This window comes from Mesoplodon mirus (genome assembly GCF_964341445.2).
Source record: "Mesoplodon mirus genome assembly, chromosome: 7".
NCBI classification, from domain to species: domain Eukaryota; kingdom Metazoa; phylum Chordata; class Mammalia; order Artiodactyla; family Ziphiidae; genus Mesoplodon; species Mesoplodon mirus.
This window is the reverse complement of record NC_138983.1, coordinates 2,645,210-2,665,917: the sequence shown is the minus strand read 5'-3', so window position 1 is coordinate 2,665,917 and position 20,708 is coordinate 2,645,210. Positions and strand designations below refer to the sequence as shown.

The 20,708-nt window shown below is 59.3% G+C and overlaps 1 protein-coding gene across 6 annotated transcripts in view; it reads left to right on the top strand.

Annotated features, from left to right (window-relative positions):
• Positions 1–20,708, top strand: part of OSBPL5 (oxysterol binding protein like 5) — a 67,723-nt gene that overhangs the window by 41,702 nt on the left and 5,313 nt on the right. For 2 of the 6 annotated variants that reach the window (XM_082629535.1, XM_082629534.1), the window contains exons 4-18: positions 3,829–3,909; positions 4,181–4,282; positions 5,407–5,610; positions 6,992–7,076; positions 9,075–9,246; positions 9,642–9,834; positions 11,778–11,962; positions 12,573–12,654; positions 13,253–13,351; positions 13,785–13,881; positions 14,864–14,962; positions 19,071–19,168; positions 19,650–19,739; positions 19,831–19,967; positions 20,401–20,586. In XM_082629535.1, the coding sequence (XP_082485661.1) occupies positions 3,829–3,909; positions 4,181–4,282; positions 5,407–5,610; positions 6,992–7,076; positions 9,075–9,246; positions 9,642–9,834; positions 11,778–11,962; positions 12,573–12,654; positions 13,253–13,351; positions 13,785–13,881; positions 14,864–14,962; positions 19,071–19,168; positions 19,650–19,739; positions 19,831–19,967; positions 20,401–20,586 (1,910 nt within the window). Of the gene's footprint in view, positions 1–1,805; positions 1,880–3,828; positions 3,910–4,089; positions 4,283–5,406; positions 5,611–6,991; positions 7,077–9,074; positions 9,247–9,641; positions 9,835–11,777; positions 11,963–12,572; positions 12,655–13,252; positions 13,352–13,784; positions 13,882–14,863; positions 14,963–19,070; positions 19,169–19,649; positions 19,740–19,830; positions 19,968–20,400; positions 20,587–20,708 lie in introns of those variants that run through there. The other 4 variants (XM_082629536.1, XM_082629537.1, XM_082629539.1 and 1 more) reach the window with 3 other exon arrangements.

Sequence of the window (20,708 nt, the reverse complement as noted above, 5' to 3'; positions counted from 1 at the left end):
TGGCTGCGTTGGGTCTTTGTTGCAGCAAGTGGGCTTTCTCTGGTTGCGGCGAGCAGGGGCTACTTTTCATTGAGGTGCGTGGGCTTCTCACTGCAGTGGCTTCTCTTGTCGTGGAGCACGGGCTCTAGGTGCGCGGGCTTCAGTAGTTGTGGCGCACGGGCTTAGTTGCTCCGCGGCATGTGGGATCTTCCCAGACCAGGGCTCGAACCCATGTCCTCTACACTGGCAGGTGGTTTCTTAACCACTGTGCCACCAGGGAAACCCACCCCCCAGACTGTTAAGAGCGACTTGAGACTGTTCTAAAAGGCACAGCTTGGGGAAAGATACAAACTCTAATATATATATGATAAATATAAAGTATTTAATATATTAATATTAGATATCATAGACAATATAATATAGCATAATACAGTATAATATCACATATAGTAACATATCAGATATGTAATATACAAGCAGTTCTTTATGTATATACACACACATATGTGTATACATATTATATAGTTTTTCCATGAGATAAAATTCAAATAACACAAAATTAACCATTTTTGATGAACAATTCAGTGACATTGAGTGCATTCACAATATTGTGCAGCCACCACCTCTGTCTGGTTTCCATGACCCCAAGCAGACGCCCTCTTAGCAGTCATCCCTGCAGCCAGCACTGTGCTTTCCCTCTCTACGGATTTGCCTATTCTGGAGATTTCATATCAACGGAGCCATGCATGTGTGGGGTTTTGTGCCGGGCTTCTCTCCCTGAGCCCCATCCAGGCTGTGGCAGGTGTCAGTGCCCCTGGATGGATGGACCACAGTCGGCTTGTCCACTCATCAGTGGGGGGGCATTTGGACCGTTTCCACTTTTCCACTGTTGGGAACAGAGCTGCTACGAACATGCGTGTACAAGTATCTGAGTCCCTGTTTTCGGTTGTTTGGGTTTATATCTCAGAGTGGAATTGCTGGGCCATCATGGTAACTCTGTGGCAAGATGGAATTCTAGAAAATTCTATAGTTAACTTTTGGGGGAAGTGCTGAACTGTTTTCCACAGTGGCTGCCCGTTTTACTTTACAGCCCCACTGGCAAAGAGTAAGGGTTCCCGTTTCTCACATCCTCAACAACACTTGTTTCTGTTCTTTTTTAAACCCAGTAGGTGTGAAGTGATGTCTCACTGTGGGTTTGTTTTTTGGGGGGGCCTCTCACTGTTGTGGCCCCTCCCGTTGCGGAGCACAGGCTCCGGACGCGCAGGCTCAGCGGCCATGGCTCATGGGCCCAGCCGCTCCGCGGCATGTGGGATCTTCCTGGACTGGGGCACGAACCCGTGTCCCCTGCATCGGCAGGCGGACCCTCAACCCCTGCGCCACCAGGGAAGCCCCCTAAATCACTTTTTTAAAGGAATTTTTACGTTTTTGGTCAGACTCCCGCGTTCATGGTTCTGAGCAGTGTGTCTCACTCCTGGGGGTGCTGCATTATCGCCCTGCTGTGCCTTGAGGTTCAGTGGCCCTCGGGAACGAGCAGGAGGGTCTGGTGGGCCTGGGTGGGGTCCCTAGCATGGCTCTAGGATGGAGGAGTAGGGGCACTGTCTGCAGTGACCCGGCCCAGTGGGCCTTGGGGGGCCCAGGAGCAGAGGGTCGCAGGGCACAGACGCCCCATCCCGTCCACCCCCCCACCCCGCTGTCCCCAATCGCACCTCTCTCTTCCTCTGTTGCCCCAAACAAGCTCCTTTCAGCCGCATCTGGTGGAAAGCTGGGCGGCAGGGAATTGGCAGAGGGTTCACTCACTCATTCCTTCATTCATCCATTCATCCAAGATGCTTACCGAGCTCCCAGCTGCTGGTGCCAAGGGGATGCTGGGATGAAGCCAAGCCCAGTGGAGCTCTTGACAGTAAGCAGAAACGTCTGTGTGGCTGTAATTGCAGGAGATGCTCAGCCGGCCAGGGGTGGCTGGTGTCATCAGGGTCTGATGCCAGCAGGGTGGGCAGAGCCGTCTTCCCCCCGGGGAAGCAGCTCGGCGGGGCCTGAGGAAGGAGCAGCGGTTGCTCAGCAGCCGGGAAGAGCATTCAGGCTGGGGGAACAGCATGTGCTAAGGAAGCTGGGGCACCAGGCACGAGACTCCCAGCTCCCCAGGAGCTGGAGGGTCAGCCCAGCCCCCACAGGCCTGTCACTCAGCTCTGTCTCACCACTCCTGCTTCAACACAGAGGGTGCTTCTAGAGCAGAGTCCCCCAGGCGCCTCGTCCCACGTCCCTGTCTTCCTGGCATCCCGAATGTCCTCACGTGTCTCAGAGAGTGCACTTAGAGTGAGACTGCCCGAGTGCAGCCCCAGCTCGACCCCTCGCGAGCTGTGTGACCTCTGGCAGGTTCTGAGCCTCTCTGGGCCACAGCCTCCTCACCTGCAGGGCGTGGGTAGTAAGAATGACCGAAGCTGCGGTGGTTCCCGTGCACACACGTGCTCTCCAACCCCCTCTCCCACCCCCTGTTCCCTGTGGGTGGCCTGTCGCTCTGTTCTAACCCCAGCACCCGAGGCCATGCCTGGCATGTAGTGCCATGGGGACAGCCGGTCCCCAGGAGGGTTCCAGCCGTGGCCCTGCCCCTGGCTCTGCAGCCTCAGGGGTCACTGCACCGCTCTGTGCCTCAGTTTACTCATCCATCGGATGGGGGTAGTCACTGGGCCCGCCTCCTGGGTGGTCGTGAGAAGTAGGTGAGCAAAGGCAGTAAAGACCTGAGAGGACCTAGCAGTGGCGGAGCGGTCAAGAGCGTTGCCAGGGCTGCTCACCTCGTCAGGGAGGGAGCCGAGGGCCATTGGCCTCTGGTCCTCTGGGCCTCCCTCCCTTGCCTGGAGGCCCGGGGTGGAGGCACTCAGCCCACAGGACGAGCAGGGCAGGCAAATTTCTGCAAAGGACCAGAAAGGGAACGTTTTAAGCTCGGCGGCCACACGAGCTCTGTCGCAAGAGCTTCCGCGGCCGTTAGAGCCAATGCAGCCACGACAGCAGGCCAACAATGGGCGCGTCCGGTGGCCACGATAACCTGATCGGTGGATGCGGAAATCTGAATTTCATCATTTTCACGTCTCACGTTGATTTTTTTTCCCCCATCCCCTTAAAAATGTAAAACCCGGGACTTCCTTGGTGGTCCAGTGGTTAGGACTCTGGGCTTCCACTGCAGGGGGCATGGGTTCAATCCCTGGTCCGGGAACTAAGATCCCACAAGCCGCGCAGCATGGCCAAAACAAACAAACCAACTGTAAACCCTATTCTGGGCTCACAAGCTCCACAGAAGCAGGCCCGTAGCCTTTAGTCCTGGCTTTTTCTCCCCACTCCCCAACCCCGGCTGCCATTTCCCCGTCTGTTAAAGGACCGAGGCCCCATCCGCTCCCAGATCCCTGGATGCAGCTGCCCGGTGGGCCTGGCCGGCTGCGCCTCCTCCCTGCAAGCGTCGGGGGCTCGGGAGAGGGCCTGGGCGTTACCCACCCAGCAGCTGCTGTCAGGGCACTTGGGATGGGGGGTCCCCACTGCACACGTGCGCCCTCCCTGACCAGAGGATGGGCGCCAGGTGGTGGCTAAGATGAATGCCTCCTGGGCGCCACGGGGAGGGTCATTGCCATGTGCCCAGTGCAGGCCCCCAGGGAGGGGGTCCGCCGCAGACACGCCCCCGGTGACCCACCCCAGCTCGTGTTCACGTGCCCACCCCCTGAGACCTGTTCATCCCCCCTGGGGCAGGGAGGGGGAGGGATGCCTTTCTCCCACCTCCTGCTTCCTGCGCCCCAGCACCACCCCTCACCGCCGAACACCTGCCCTCTTCTCCCCTCCCTCCAGCAACTTGAGTCTCTCTTGCAGGCAGAATACAGGCTGTGCAATGGGTCCGACAGGGAATGTGTGTCCCCGACAGCCAAGGTCACCAAGAAGGAAGCTCTCAAGGTGGGCCCAGGCCTGGGGAGGGGGCACGGTGTGTCGTTTGTTGGATGAATGGGCACCCCAGCCAGTGAGGCCACACCTCCACCCCAGCCTGCCAAAGGGAGGGGGACAGACTGCACCCTGGCCACCTCCACACCCCCTCTACCTGTCCTCTCCCTGCCCCCCTCTTCGTCCCCTGGCTAGACGGTGGAGGCCCTCGCGAGTAGAAGGCCCCCCGGGGAGGGCCAGCCCAGGGCCTTCTCCCCTGACCCACCTTCGGGTGCCCTGGGCCCAGGCACAGAAGGAGAGCTACCGCCAGGAGAAGAAGCGCGCCACCAAGCAGCTGCTCAGCGCCCTGACAGACCCCAGCGTAGTCATCATGGCCGACAGCCTGAAGGTGAGCACGTGTGCGTTCCAGCATTGGCCAGGCTCCCTCGGGAGGCCTCCCCCAGGGACAGTGCAGGGTCACCAGCCACTCGGGAGACAGTTAGGCATGCTGGCTGCTGCAAATTGTATGTGTCCTGGGGCTGCCCTGACAAATGACCACAAGCTGGTGGCTCATAACAACCAAAGATGATTCCCAGGTCCAGAGGCCAAAGTCCAAAATCAAGGTCCTGGCAAGGCCAGGCTCCTTCTCAAGGCTCTAAAGGAGGGTTCTTCCTGCCTCTCCCAGCTTCTGGGGAACCCGGGCATCCCTGGACTTGTGGCCGCGTCCCCCCAGCCTCTGCCTCTGTGGTCACCTGGCCTCTTCCTGTGTCTGTGTGTCCTCTCCTCCTCTTATAAGGACACGGTCATTGGACCAGGGCCCACCCTGCTCCAGTGCAGCCTCATCTTCACTTGGTCACATCTGCAGAAACCCTATTTCTAATTAAGGTGGGGGGCCCTGACCTGCTGCCGGGGGTCCCAGAGTGCCCATAGAGCCCCCTGCTGGGATACAGGAGGGAGGTGAAACTCGGGCTTTGGAAGAAAGGACCAGGGTTGGGGTCAGAGACCTGTGTTCAGACCTCACTGAGGCAGCGAGAGATTCCCTCAGCTCCCAAGCTTCGGTTTGTCCCTCTGTACAGAGAGGGTAAAGCTGCCGAATCCCGGGGCTGCCATGAGGGGCAGAGGAGACAAGGGGACCAGGGAGCCTGGGCGTCTACAGAGCCCTGGGCCCGTGTGGCTCCTTTTTTCTGCTCCACAAAATTATGAATAAAAAATTAAGTACAAAAGTGAATATTTAGAATGAGAAAAGAAATGATCACAGGTTTCAAAATCACAAAGTTGACAATTGCAATAGTCACATCCGATTGCCAGTTCCCCCCAGGGCCCTGGCAGGGCCTTGAACTTGAGCTCCGTGGCCTTCACCAGTAAATCTGGCTACAGCATCTTCCTTTGGATTCACCATCATTCAGAGTTCCCATTAAATCCTAAAAGAGAACTCTGCCCGGAGCCCAAAGCCCTGTGTATCTGCCCCTCCCCCAGCCGTCCAGATGCCCCTGGGTCCCGGGCAGGCATGGACGGCAGTGCCCCTCCCCCCAGATCCGCGGGACCCTGAAGAGTTGGACCAAACTGTGGTGCGTGCTGAAGCCGGGAGTGCTGCTCATCTACAAGACGCCCAAGGTGGGCCAGTGGGTGGGCACGGTCCTGCTGCACTGCTGCGAGCTCATTGAGAGGCCCTCGAAGAAGGACGGCTTCTGCTTCAAGCTCTTCCACCCACTGGACCAGTCCGTCTGGGCCGTGAAGGTACCTCAGCGCGAGCCCTGGGGCTCGGGAGGGCCAGGCAAGGAGAGAGCCCCCGGGGGCAGGTGGCTGTGTGGGAGAAGAGCACAGACGGGCAGTCAGGAGGCTTATCCTGGGGCCCCAGCGGCACGGAGTCCAGAAATGGGCTGACAGTTCCAAGGGTTAAGTCACTCAGTGGCCAGGGGATCAGATGTGGTCACTGGCCTTCTATGTGGAACACATGCGGAGGTTGGGGGTGCTCAGGGCCTGGGGGCCCCATGGGATGAGATCACACCTCGAGCCGTGTCCAGAGGCTGAGGGACACGGCCATGTGAGGGCAGCTGCTCTGAACCCAGACCTCACCCTCATAACCTGGGGGCTGCCCAGCCCAGGACCAAAGGGGGTCAGGTTGCCAAGTGAAATCCTGAATACCCAGTTAAATTTGGATTTCAGAGGAAGATCAAAAAGGTTTTTTAGGGACTTTCCTGGTGGTCCAGTGGTAAAGAATCCGCCTTCCAATGCAAGGGACGCGGGTTGAATCCCTGGTCGGGGAACTAAGATCCCCCATGCCGCAGGGCAACCAAGCCCGCGCGCCACAACTACTGAGCTCACGTGCCTCAACTAGAGAGCCCCCATGCCGCAAACTACAGAGCCCACGCACCCTGGAGCCTGCGCGCCACAACTACAGAGCCCACACGCTCTGGAGCCTGTGCGCCACAACTAGAGAAGAGAAAACCCACATGCCACAACTAGAGAGAAGCCCGCGCGCTGCAATGAAAGATGCCGCACGCCTCAACGAAGATCCTGCATGCCACAACTAAGACCCGACGCAACCAAAAATAAATTAAAATAAATAAATAATAAATAAATCTTTTTTTTAAAAAAGTTTATTTAGGATAAGTATGTCCCAAAAAGGAACGAAATTGAGTTATTTGTAGTGAGGTGGATGGACCTAGAGACTATCATACAGAGTGAAGTAAGTCAGAAAGAGAAAAACAAATACTGTATGCTAACACATATATATGGAATCTAAGAAAAAAAAAACTATGTCCCCAGTATTTCATGGGGTGTACTTATACTATATATGTAATTTTTCTGAGATTCAGATTTAACTGGGTGTCCTGGATCTGCACGTGCTGATTCTGGCCACCCTAAAGTGGGGGGCTCAGAGCTGGAAAGCCAAGGGTGGGACCACCAGCTAAGAAGGGGGACCGAGCACCCCACCCGTTCACCTCTCTTGCTGCCTGCCACGTCTGCGTGGCCAGGTGCCTGACCCTGCCTAGGGGTCCTGAGGCCCTGGAAGCGTCCACGCCTGTCTGAGTGTGGGTCCACATGACCGCACGACCTGTGTTTCCACCCATCCCCGGCCCATCCTTCGGGTGACGCCGGCTCTCTGCCTCTCCAGGGCCCCAAAGGTGAGAGCGTGGGCTCCATCACACAGCCCCTCCCCAGCAGCTACCTGATCTTCAGGGCCGCCTCCGAGTCGGACGGTGAGTACCTGCCTGCCCTGCTGGTCTCCACGGTGACCCCACCTGAAGCACCCCTCCCCTTGGGCGGGATTTAGGCTGGGTGTATGGGACCCCGGTTCGGACCCCTCCACCGCCATCCAAGGAGGCAGCCTGGTGTCCGGGGACGAGCCCGCCATTCACCAGCCCCCTCTCTGGAGCCTCAGTCTTCCCCGTGGGCAAAAGATGAACAGTAGCACTATCTCCCCAGTTGCTATGCGAATCTGATGACCTTATTTAAAAGCAACCAGATAACAGTTACTGGGTGCCAACCACGTGCCAGGCACCACTGAATCAGCAGATGCTACTGTTACCGTCCACGTCTGACACATGCGGAGACAGGTTGGGTGAACTGCAGGTGACAAAGTGCTGGAGCCGGGGACGAAGCCAGGTTCCCAAATCAGCGCACGTGTTTGGAGCGCCCTCTAGTGGCTTCCCCGAGTAAACGCGGTTGCCCACACACACACACACACACACCGCCCCATCGCCGAGCCCTGAGGGCCGGCGCCTCCCAGGGATCTGGTGTAAGACTCCCACCCCACCAGCGGTCCAGGGCAGGCAAGGCCCTGCCCGAAGCAGCCTGGCCTGACCACTGGGCTCCGGCCCTCCTGGCTGGGAGTCTGGAGCAGGCGGCCGTCCCTAAGGTGCCACACCACCCCCTGGTGGCCAGACGCCGCATCCACGCTCCAGGGGGCCGTCCTGAGTCCCTTGAATGCCACCCTCATTTCCCCAGCCCCCCACTCGGTGCCAGGCTCCTCGTGGGCCCTGGGATGGGCTGGGCAGCTAGTGCTCCCATGGAGCCTGCACTCTAGTGCGGGAGAACACCAGCAAACCAGCAGACAAGGCCGACTGGGCTGAAGCAGGAGCTGAGTCCCTGATGGGGTCGGGGGCCGTGGTCAGGGAGGAAGGGCATCCACAGCCCCTGTGGGTATCAGGGTGGGCTTCCTGGAGGAGGAGGAGGAATGGGCTCGAAGGATGCATGCTATTCAGGATGTCTAGTCCCTTGTGGCAACCACAAAAATCGCACGTCAGGGCCCAGGCCCCACTCAGCAGGCGTGGGTTTCCCAGCTCTCGCCTGCGGGTTCTGCTCCCATGAGCTCCCCACCTTCCACCACCATGACCTTTCAGCCCTGGCTGAAAGTTGGAAGGTTGGTATCCAACCAAGCCTGCAGTGAAACCCCCCCAGGAGGCCGGGTGTCCTCCTGAGAACCAGGAGCCACCATCCCTGCAAGCCTCTCCTCCGCGGTCCCCAGCGCGCCCCTCCCAACGCCAGGCCCCAGGGATGCACCACAGAGAGTTAGGGAAGGAAACTCTCTGTCTCCAAGAGGATGACACTTTGAAGGCTTGGAGAAAGAAAGAACCGAGTTCAAGGTCCTTTGATCCCAGGTCCAGCCCGCGGGCGGCCTCTACCAGAAGGGCTGCAGGGGGCTGAGGACAAGGGCTGGGGGCTGGAGGCGGCTGCCTCTGTCCACCCCACCCTGACTCCCCGCCCGCCTGGCCCTCCCCTCCTCTCGGAGCTGTTCCAGCACCAGGGGCTGCCTCTCTGCGGCCTTGGCTCAGCAGCCCCTTTCCCAGCCTGCCAGCCCCCCTCCTGCCCTGTGCTCCGGGCCAGGAAAGCCCTCAACGCAGAGACCCCCTCCTGCCCCGACCTGTGGGGGCCAGTTTCCATCAGGGAGGGCCCTCGCCCTGACGCCATAGGTGGGAGCTCGCAGGGCCTCTGGGTGCAGAGTGGCCTGAGCTTGCTACGCGTATGACCTTGAGGGGGTCACTTACCCATCCTGGCCTTAGCCCTTGTCTGTGACGTAGGTGACTGACAGTGTGCTGGGAGTGGGGGGTCCGGTGGGGGGCTCCTTGTTGAGGAACGGAGGGATGGGGGCGGGCAGGCTCCCTGGCAGAGGAGAAGGAGGCTCCCCAGTGTGCAGTGGGTGCCTCCCCAGCTGGGGGCTGCTCATCGCCCCTGACCCCCCACCACCACCACTACAGGCCGCTGCTGGCTGGACGCCCTGGAGCTGGCACTGCGCTGCTCCAGCCTCCTGCGACTCAGCACATGTAGGCAGGGCCGCGACGGGGAGCCCGGGTCCTCGCCAGACGCATCACCCTCCTCGCTCTGCGGGCTGCCCCCCTCGGCCACCGTCCACGACCAGGACCTGTTCCCGTGAGCAGGGGCGTGGCGGGCAGGGACCAGCCCCTCCCGGGAGCCTGCTGGGGACTCCTGGGCCCAGGCTCTCCTTGGCACCACCGCACGGGGTCTCCTCGTACGTGGGGAGGAGATGGGGGGCAAATGCCGCCGAGGTCTGGCTGCCCAAACCCCAGGCCAGGAGACAGGCCTCCACCCCTCAAAGTGGACCGGGGAGCCTCAGGGTGTTCGCCTGTGAACTGGGACTTATAGTGTCAAATGCCCATCGCTGAGGCTTTTCAACACAGGGATGGGGCTGAGGCACCCGGCAGCGAGGGGTGCCCCGGGTGAGGGTACTGGGGGGTGTGCCCAGAGGTGGGCATGCCTGGGCCTCACCTGTGACCAGTGACCCACGGGCGCTGTCCACCTTCCAGACTGAACGGGTCCTCCCTGGAGAACGATGCTTTCTCAGACAAGTCAGAGAGAGAGAACGCCGAGGACTCGGATAAGGAGACCCAGGAAGGCAGGCGGAAGGCTGAGAGCGGGAGCGAGCAGCCGGAGGCCCCGGGGCGCCCCACGCGCAGAGGGACCACGTACGTGGTACAGGAACACGAGGACCTGGGGGAGGTGAGAGCCCGCCCTGCCTGGAGCTCGGGCGCCGCCCAGCACCCACCCCGCATCCCTGAAGCGATGGAGGCGACGCCTGGCCGTCCCCTCAGGGAGAGCCCGCAGGGCCTGCTACACCCAGAGGGCCAGGGGCATGGGAAGGCCAGGATGGCCAGGACTCAGGGAGAGCCGGGAGGGCCGCGGGGCTCTGGTGAGGGTGTAGGGAGGGCCACAGGGGAAGTTCAGGTGGCGGCCTGCCGGGGTCCAGGTGAGACCTTCAGGAGGTCAAGGGGCAGAGGTGGAGCCTGGGACCTAAGGAGGAGCTGTTGTCTGGACAAAGCTGACGGCGCCCTGGACCCGGGTCGGGGTGGGGAAGGGAGAAGGGGTTCAGGGCGCGTCCAGAGGCAGACGGGCAGGACCCAGCCTGACGGCGATGCCACCCGTGAGACGGGCGCTCTGGAAGAAAGAGCTGGTGGCTGGGGGTGGGACTTGGCTGTGTCCCAGGCTTGGACGTGCAGGGGAGACGCTGCTGCACGGGAGGGTCTGGGGCTCAGGGGAGCATCTAGACATAGGGCTTGGGTGGGTAGCCCAAGGGGCCCAGGGGCCCAGGCACCCCAGCCTTCAGAGACTGAGCACAGACAGGGCTCCGCAGAGGAACCCTGGGAGGCGTGGCAGGGAGGGGAGGGGTGGTCTCAGAGGCAGCTGTGCTGGGAGCTGGAGGAGAGACAGGGTGACACGGGGGAGTGGTGGCCTTCACCGGGGCACTTTTGCTGGAGAGGAGGGGCAGGAGCCAGAAGGAGAGGGTTAGAGGGAGTGCGGGGGGGATGGGGGGGGCAGGGGATTCCTAGCTGTGGCAGCTGCCATGCGCGCCCCAAAGCTGGCCTGGACATCAAAGCCAGGGAGCCACAGCCTAAAGGGGGTCAGATATGACCTCTGCCTCTGGGGGCAGGCGAGCTGTCCAAGCGAGTGCCACTAGGCCTCTGCCACAGCTGTGCAGACACAGAGAGGCAGAGTGACTGCCTAAGGTGGCCCATCAGGGTGGTGATGGGCCCTGATGCAGGGCTGGCTGCTGGCACCCCATTCTGCTGCCTCCCTGGGGGGTCAGGGGATGGGGATCCACAGCCAAGTCTAGCCACACCCCAGGTCCGAGGCCCTGGAGCCATAGACCGGGGGGTGGGGATGGGGGTCCATGGGGAGGGGAGAGGGGCTTGGCGTTGGCCCGGGCTGTGGCTTGATGGCACTTCCCGAGAGTGGAGGGTCCCCGATGCACAGCCCTGACTGGGAGCACCTGCCCCGCCAGCCAGCTGTCTTCAGACAGCTAGATTCCTTTCTGGGATCATTCTGCCCACCTGAGGGTCTGCTGGTTGGTGTGGTCTGGGAGATGGAGCCCCCCACGCCCCCTACCCTGCCCCCTCGGCCCCTGCCCAGACAAAGCCCAAAGCTCCGGGGCTCAGTCTCTCTGTGGCACGTGTTTGGAGCCTCGGTGAGGGTTAGACGTCTCAGGGAAGAGAAGAGGGGTCCAGGGCGGCCCCCTCTAGCCGTGCGATCCTGGACAAGTGAAGACCCCCTTCTGAAGGGGGTGCAGGCCTGAAGCACCTGTGTCACCCCATGAAGACAAGATGGGCGGGGGGTGGGAGGAGGTCTCCTCGAGCACGTGGCACCTGCTGCCGCGGCACAGATCATGCAAAGTCCACAGACAGGTGTCAGCAGCCACGGTGGATGTGCACCAACCGCGGGGAGGGCCCAGGCTGACCAGGGGCAGAGGCAGACGGGAGCCGGCCTGGGCCAGCAGCTGCCCCTTGGGCCTGCTGGAAAATGCAGGGCTCAGGTGGGGCTGGGACAGGCCCGCTGGGTGTGGCGGCCTGGCCAGGGGGTACGCGTGGCCGCCCTACCCCCCATCCCGCCCCCTCCAGGCTCCCCACCCGGCTCTGGCTGCAGTCTGACCGCGGTCCCTCTGCCAGCAGCTGGGCGAGGCATCGCAGGTAGAGACGGTGTCTGATGAGCACAAGAGTCTGATGTGGGTCCTGCTGAAGCAGCTGCGGCCGGGCATGGACCTGTCCCGCGTGGTGCTGCCTACCTTCATCCTGGAGCCCCGCTCCTTCCTCAACAAGCTCTCCGACTACTACTACCACGCCGACCTGCTCTCCAGGTGAGCGACGAGGAGGTGCCCAGAGACACCCCCCAGGCGCCCTCAGCCCCTGCCTGCCCCACAGAGAGTCCTAAGGGTCCCCAGGAAACTGTCCCTGAAGCCCCTGCCTCCAAGGGGCCCGGCTTCCATGGGAGGAGCTGGTGGACAGGGAGGACGGGGCAGCCCCACGTCCGGTCAGGGCCAGCATCCCAGCTGAGCCCAGCACCTTCTGTGCACCTGAGCCCTGGCATTGGCGCCCTCAGGCTGAAGAAAGCCGAGGTTGGAAGGGGGGCTGCAGGCTCAGCAGCCCACGCAGAAGGAGCCGGGTGAGGGCGAGAGCATCCCGGGGGCTTCCTGGAGGCGGCACCCTTCCGGCCTCGAGCCAGCACCCTCTCTGCCCCAGCACTGGAGCCACCCTGACATTTTCCAGTTCCGTGGAAACCCTGATTTCCCGGAGTGGTGGGGGAGGGCGGGAAACTCCTCCTTTTGGGGGGCTGGGCAGCTGGGGAGGGGCCTGGGTTTTCAGCAAGTGGATGGAGGTTGAAACGGAGGGAGAGAGGGCGCCGGGAAAGGGCAGAGGGCGGCCCAGGTCCCCGGATCTGGAGTGAGGGCATCCCCCACCCCGTTGCAGGGCTGCACTGGAGGAGGACGCCTACAGCCGGATCAAGCTTGTGCTGCAATGGTACTTGTCCGGCTTCTACAAGAAGCCCAAGGTGAGAAGCACTGACCGGGGAGGGCGCAACTACAGCCCAGCCCTGCGCCCTGGCACCCAACGCCACCCAGAGTCCAAGACCATCCCCTACCCCGCGTGACCCTGAAGGATCCTGATCATCCCCACAGTGGTCCCAGGTCCTCAGAGATGGGAGACCAAGCCCTGACTTCCCACCCAGGGAAGTGACTGAAATAGCAGGGCTGGAGAATTTGGGCTTTAACTTGAAAGGTCATTAGAAGCCACAGGGGGTTTTAAGTGGGCTGTGCACTGGCTTCCCCTGAGGTCCGGGGAGAGCTTGATGTGGTTAGGGTCTCATGTGCCCCTCAGAGCCAAGAAGTGGACAGGGCACCTCGTAGGCCATCCCCCCGGAGTGTAAACCAAGGGTAAAGCGTAGTCTCCCCAGAGCAGGAGTGGGGCGCTGTTCCCAGATGCTGGTGGGAAACTAGACATCCCTTCTAGAGACCTCCTCCCTGCAGGTGCCCGGGGCTGTGGGCAGCAGGCAGCCGCTCTTGTTGTCCCTCGGTCCACACCCCGTCCCAACTGGCATCTGTGCCCCACCCCCAGCTTCTCACACAAGCCTCTTTGTTCACTGCCTGCAGGGGATCAAGAAGCCCTACAACCCCATTCTGGGGGAGACCTTCCGCTGCTGCTGGTTCCACCCCCAGAACCACAGCCACACCTTCTACATAGCTGAGCAGGCAAGGGCCCGGCCACCCTGGGCTGGCTGCTGGGCTCTGCAGCGGACGGGGCCCTGGCAGGGGGCAGGGGGTGTCTGACCCCCAGGCACATTCCTGGGTGGCTCCACCTTCGACCACTGGAAGAGCTCTGGCCTCACTGCTGCGGCGGGGATTCTCCCAGGAGGCGCAGGCACCATCTCGGCTGTGACAGCAGAAAGTGTTTCCTTAGGGAGGGGGACAGCGCATCCCATTTTCCTGGGGGGCACCCTGGGGGGATGCGGGGATTGCAGTCAGCTCCCCCCGGGCCCCAGGACACAGGCCTGGCTTCGCTGGACGTTGGGGATGAGAGATGGGGACTGCCCTCACGCCTGCTCCCAGCACTGGGAGGGATGTGGTGGGGGACCGGGCCTGCCTGCTACCGGGGCTGTCGCAGGAGCCACCTCTCCACCCACAGGTGTCCCACCACCCACCCGTGTCCGCCTTCCACGTCAGCAACCGAAAGGACGGTTTCTGCATCAGTGGAAGCATCACAGCCAAGTCCCGGTTCTACGGTGAGGGGGGCTCCCCTGGGCCTCGAGGAAATGGGGGGAGGACTGACCTGCCGGACTCGGTGGTCACCAAGACCTCCCACGGTGGCCATGTTCGTGTCCCTCTCTGCCTCTCCTAGCCAGGGACCACGAGGGGTAAAGTGCTCAGAACCTGGGGTCAGGCAGAGCCCTCCAAAGCCCCCTTCCCCCGGCCTCTCATCCCTCAGCCGTAGAGTTTGCACTGATGCTGGGAGATTACGAGAAAGAACCATATGAAGGTGCCATCTAGAGCTGGCTGTCCAGTTCAGCACCACTGGCCACATGTGGCTATTTTAATTGATTCAAATGAAATAAAACTTAAAAGGCAGCTCCTCAGTTGCTCTGGCCACCGTGCACGTAGCCACATGCTGCATGGGATAGAGCAGTTTTATCATCACAGGACACTCTATCGGGCAGCACCCCTCCAGAGCCTGGCACCGTGGGTCCGTCTGCATTTTTCCGTCCTGTCGACCTTCGTATTGTTCTCACTGGTGGGCAGGTGCTCTGAGTGGCTCTGTGTGCCCAGCAGGCTGCAGAGGGCGTACAGGCTCGGCCCACCTTTCCCACCCCTGTGCTCCCGTCACTGACTGTGGCTGTGACTCTCAGCCCTGAGCAGGCCGTACCCCTTCTCCGCTGGTGTTTAAAATCAGAGCAGAGGCCCCAGTTTGAAAAGGTTCGAAGCCTCCACCCTAAGAATCCCTGCTTTAATAAGTGAAATAAACATGAACACGTGGCAACTTAGGTAACTCCTCAGGATGAAAGACTTGTACGACCTGGACGGGGGCCTTTACAGAATCTGAGGCTCAGAGAGGTTAAGCGACCCTTCCACAGTCACACAGCTGGAGGTGCCTGGGACTCTTTCCACCTGTTGGAAGGGAGCTCAGGTCCTGTGACTTGGGGTGGAGGTGGGGGCCCAGGTCCCGAGGATCAGTCTCATCTCACTGGTCCCACTGCCCCGTCTCTGCAGGGAACTCACTGTCAGCTCTGCTGGACGGCAAGGCCACCCTCACCTTCCTGAACCGGGTGGAGGATTACACCCTTACCATGCCCTACGCCCACTGCAAAGGTGAGAGGCCCTGGTACCCCCACCCTGGAGGGCAGAGCCCAGGCCGGCTCCCTCCGGGAGAGCACCCTGGTTCTTGTCTATTTGAAGGTATCTTATTTGACCCTCACTCTTCCATGACTTTTTAGCTGGGTATGGAACTCCAAGCAGATTGTCCTTCTATCCTCTTTGGAAGCTTGTTACCAGCTTCTAATTTCCATTGTGGTTGGCGATCAATCAGCTGTTGGCCTGTTTGTGACATGGTCTGCTTTTCTCTGTAGCTGCTTTTAAGATCTTCTCTTGTCTTTGGTTTTCTGCAGTTTCACTGTAGTAGTTCAAGGTTTGGATTTCTTTTTTTTTCCCTCTACAATGTTGTGTTAATTTCTGGTATACAGCAAAGTGATTCAGTTACAGGATTTCTTTTTTATTTTTTAATGAACAGACTTTCTTTTTTACAGTGGTTTTAGGTTTACAAAAATTTTAGTAGAAAGTGCAGAGAGTTCCATATACCCCCCCATCCCAACACACACACACACAGACACACGCACACACAACCACACACACACACGGATCCCCTACTGTTAACATCTTGCATTGGTACGCTACCTTTGCTACAATTGGTTAGCTGATATTGACACATTATTATTAACTTAAGTCCATAGTTTACGTTAGGGTTCACACTTTGTGTTGTATAATTATATGGATTTGGACAAATGCATGTTTCTACCGTTACAGCATCACAATAGTTTCACCACCCTAAAAAATCTCTCATGGTTAGACGTGAGTAGATGAATTCAGCTATTCATCCCTCCCCCCTCCCCTCAACCCCTGGTAACCGCTGATCTTTTAACTGTCTCCATAGTTTTGCTTTTTTTGGAATGTCATAGAGTTGGAATCACAGGGTATGTAGCTTTTTCAAACCTGCGTCTTTGAGTAAGCAACATGCATTTAAGATTCCTCCATGCCTTTCGGTGGCTTGACAGCTCTGGATTTCTTTATTTCTTCTATTTGTAAGGGCTTTTGTTTGTTTGAACTTTTTAAGCAGCAATTTCATGGTTTTGATCAAGTGTGGAAGTTTTTAAGCCATTATTTTTTAATACTGCCTCACTCCGATTTCTCAATTTTTTTCTAGAACTTCAGACATTCTGTGCCCTGCATCTGACATCTTTTATGTCTTTGCATTCTAGATAAGTTCTTTAGATCTACCTTTAACTATGATTAACCTAGTATTTAACTCATCCACTGAGTTCAATTTTGAAGTTTTGGATTTTTTTCCCCCTAGAAGTTCTACTTGATTCCACTTCAAACCTGCCTGTTCTTTTTTTTTTTTTTTTTTTTTTTGCAGTATGCGGGCCTCTCACTGCTGTGGCCTCTCCCGTTGCGGAGCACAGGCTCCGGACGCGCAGGCTCAGCGGCCATGGCTCACGGGCCCAGCCGCTCCGCGGCACGTGGGATCTTCCCGGACCGGGGCACGAACCCGCGTCCCCTGCATCGGCAGGCGGACTCTCAACCCCTGCGCCACCAGGGAAGCCCACCTTTACCCTTTTTTCCCTTGCACTGTCTTTGTGGAGGGAATAAGGTCATTTTCTTGTGGGGTTTCCTCTCCTCTGGATTTACTGGCTGTGCTGTGGTGTAGTTGAACGTATTCTCTGTAAACTGGAAGCTGACCTCATCCCTGGAGGTCTGATCACTCTTCAGGCACAGTTTTTCCAAGACGACAGTAGGTGGCTTCCCGTCTTCCTGCCGGGAGGTTCGTGACGTCGGGTTGGCTCCACGTCTGTGATCTTAAGTGACGTGGATTCTCAGCTCCTGGTCCCTCTGACCTGGTGACGGTCCATCGCTCCTTCATCCAGCCAGCAGGCAGCCTCCTGCGAAGAGAAAGTCACCCTCGCGCACCATGTGCTTACCCGCTAGGCCGGTACCTGTAGGATAAATGCCAGAGTTCTTCGAAATACTCATGCGCTTTCCTTCCCCTGCCCTGTCTCCTCCAAAGGGGGTCCTTGGTGAGGTCGTTGTTGCTCTGCGTGTTCTTCGATCGGAACATGCATGATCGAAACAGAACATTCCAGCTGGAACTGCTACTGCTCCTTGTGCCACGTTGGCCAGCGGGGGCCCTCAGATCGGCCCCTGTGTCCTCTGTACCCAGCCCAAGTGGCCTGCCTCCTTTTGCTGTGACCCCGGGAGACCCTGACGTTTCCTGCTCTAGACCTTGAATCGGGCATTTCTCCTGGGAGACCCAGGTTCCTTCCAGTAGGAAATGGTATTTAGACACCATTGTCTGGAGGCGAGATCTGCTTCCTACGAGTGGTTTGATCATCGTTTCTAGGGCTTTCGTCCAGTGAGCTGAAGACAGAATCTTTTTTTTTTTTTAAGATTCAAACAGGCGAGTTCACACTGACATTTCCAATCCAGATTCAGGACGGCGGGTCTTTTCACGCCCCATTCACCTCACATGTGAAACGTCTCCTGGACAAAGTGGCTGGAAAGCCACTTTCCGTGACCTCAGCACGCCCGCTCTTTGTCCCAGCACCGCACACGGCACTCAGAGTGACACTCTGCCCCACCCCCAGCGGGGCGATGGCTGAAGGCAGCGTGGGCTGTGCCGTCTGTGCTTCTTGTCCTGAGTCGATCCCTCTGGGATCTGTAAGGTCATCAGATAAACCCCTCTGGGATCACACCCACTCTGGTCTTTTGTTTCATTTCACTCTGGAGTTTTACGAATTGTTTTCTTAACTTCGTTTTTAAAATAATTTTGTAAATGAAATATGTACCTGGTTCCAAAGTCAAAACTACGTAACAAGGTACAGACAGTTCTAGGGTCTCTCAGACCTCCTCCCCCACCCCCCCCAAGTAGAGAATCGGGCCCTGCACACCCGGCCCTGCAGCTGCTTCTCTGACTCTGCGTTGGCGTCTCCTGGAGAGACACCAGAGCAGCTCAGAGGCCCGACTCCCTTCCATGTAGCTTTTCCACCCTGTGCACAGGGGGATTTGGGAGTGATTCCAGCCTTTTTGCGATTTCAATTAGCTTGTCTTTTTAAATTTTTTTTAATTAGTGCTAAATCTTTTTTTTTTTTTTAATAAAGTTATTTATTTATTTATTTTTGGCTGCGTTGGGTCTTCGTTGCTGTGTGCTGGCTTTCTCTAGTTGCGGTGAGCAGGGGCTACTCTTGGTTGCGGTGCACGGGCTTCTCACTGCGGGGGCTTCTCTTGTTGTGGAGCACGGGCTCTAGGCACACGGGCTTCAGTAGTTGTGGCATGTGGGCTCAGTAGTTGTGGCACACGGGCTCAGTAGTTGTGACTCGCGGGCTCTAGAGCGCAGGCTCAGTAGTTGTGGCGCACAGGCTTAGTTGCTCCGCAGCATGTGGGATCTTCCCGGACCAGGGCTCGAACCCATGTCCCCTGCATTGGCAGGCGGATGCTTAACCACTGAGCCACCAGGGAAGTCCATTTCTTAAATTTTTGAAAGACTTATTTTATCCCACATCTCTAGGTGTTTCCGAGGGAGAATGATCCTTTCTTTCTTCCTTCTCCTTCCTTCCTTCCCTCAGTTCTTTTTTTCTTTTAGAGAAAACCCTCCGTAAGACCAGAAATAGAAGACTCATGCTTTCCTTCAGTAATTAAAAAATATATGTATTAAGTTAAAAAAATAAAATAAAACCACATGGGCCTGTCCTGGGCGCAGCAGTGAGCAGGGAAGATGCAGGCACCCACATCGGGGCAGGAACTGCAGAGCGGAGTGACAGACCTTGACGAGGGTCTCCTGGGGGCAGTGGGGCTCCTGGGAGCCTGGAACAGGGGCTGCTGGAGGAGGTGACCTAGTAAAGGGTGGGGGTGTCTCCTAGACTTAGCAACTCGCATGAGCAAAGGCCCTGGGGCCAGAGACCCCGTTTGCTGCGGGGAGCTGGTCACTGCGGAATCAGGCCCGGTCACGGGCTCTGCTCACCTAACGAGATTCTCCCCCTCCTGGCAGCACTGCCCCCAGAGCGCCTGCCCCCTCCCTGCTCCCATCTCGCCCTCCAGGCCCTGACAGGGGCCTCCCCGGCTCAGTGTTGCTGGGCCAGGACTCGGCAGAGGTCTCGGGACTCGGCTGGCCGGGGGGTGGCCCTGACCCCCCAGTGCGGCTGTGTTGCAGGCATTCTCTACGGCACCATGACCATGGAGCTGGGCGGCAGAGTGACCGTTCAGTGTGAGAAAAACAACTTCCAGGCCGAGCTGGAATTCAAGCTCAAGGTAGCACTGGCCACAGCACCTCGGCCACCCGGGGCCTTGTGGGGTGTGGGGCTTGGGCCGGGAGAGGCGAGGCCTTGGGGGGCCCCCTCTTGCCCTCTCAGTGCCCCAGGGATGGTTTCCTGAGCAGGTGCACATGGACAAGCAGCTCCTGGCTTCCCTGTAGCACAGCGGGGCTCGGAGAGGGGAAGGGGCTGCCCACAGGCCACACAGCAGAGCTAGGACAGGCCCAGGCCCCTTCCCCACCACGGGGCACAAAGGCCTGGCGGGGACCCAGCACCCTTGAGCTCAGGCTGGGCCGTGGGCGAGTGTGGCCACCTCCAGCTTCAGCCCCGTCCCAGCCGGCCCCCCATGCACTGGGGCTGGGAGCTCACCTCCCCTCCACCCGTGAGGAAGGGGCCCCTCCTCCCCAGCTCCACCAGAGGGGCGTGGCTGCCGCCCTCACCAGCATCGTAAGGGCATCGTCTCGGGTATGTCCCCACAGCCCTTCTTCGGGGGCAGCACGAGCATCAACCAGATCTCTGGGAAGATCACATCGGGCGAGGAGGTCCTGGCGCGGCTCACGGGACACTGGGTGAGAGGCCGCCTCTGGGCAGGTGCGGGTGGGCCCGGGGGCAGCAGAGGCCACGGCCGGTACCTCTGACCTGCCCGGCCGTCTGGGGCAGGACAGGGAAGTGTTCATCAAGGAGGAGGGCAGAGGAGGCGCCGAGCTCTTCTGGAACCCGAGCGAGCAGGTCCGCAGGCAGCGGCTGAAGCGGCACACGGTGCCTTTGGAGGAACAGACAGAGCTGGAGTCAGAGAGGTGAGGCCCGGGTGCCGCAGGACCCCTGACCCCAGCTGGGGTGGCCGGGCCAGCAGCTGCTGTCTCCTGGATGCACGTCCCCTGGATGTCCGTGGCAGGGAGGATGGACCTGAGCGGACCTTTCTTGGCAGAGGACACGTCCAGCTGTGGGCAGCTGGAGGGAGAGCAGGGGAGGCCTGGGGAAGAGCAGCCTCTGGGGCAGATGACCTGCAGTCCACAGGGAGGGCCCTGCTGGTGGCAGGTGTGCGTCCAGCATAAGAAAGAACCATCTCAGGGTAAATCAACAGTGCCCAGGAGACCCGGGCACCTTGAGAGGCAGTGAGCTCCCTGTCACTGGAGGCAATCAAGTGGAGGTTGCTCTGAGGCTCCCCTCTAGTGTGAGGGGACAGGACTGCCCAGGTCCCCCAGCTCAGAGCATGTGCTCCGCTCGCAGGCTCTGGCAGCACGTCACCAGGGCCATCAGCGAGGGTGACCAGCACAAAGCCACACAGGAGAAGTTTGCCCTGGAGGAGGCACAGCGGCAGCAGGCCCGAGAGCGCCAGCAGAACCTGGTGCCCTGGACACCGCAGCTGTTCCACCTGGACCCTGCCACCCAGGAGTGGCGCTACCGATACGAGAAGTGAGTGCTGGCAGACGCAGCCTGGGCCCCTCGGCGGGCTGGGTGGCAGACCCCCACCGTCCTGGCCCTGGCTGATGGGGAGGGAGGGTCACACAGGGGCTGCACACAGGTGCAGGCAACGG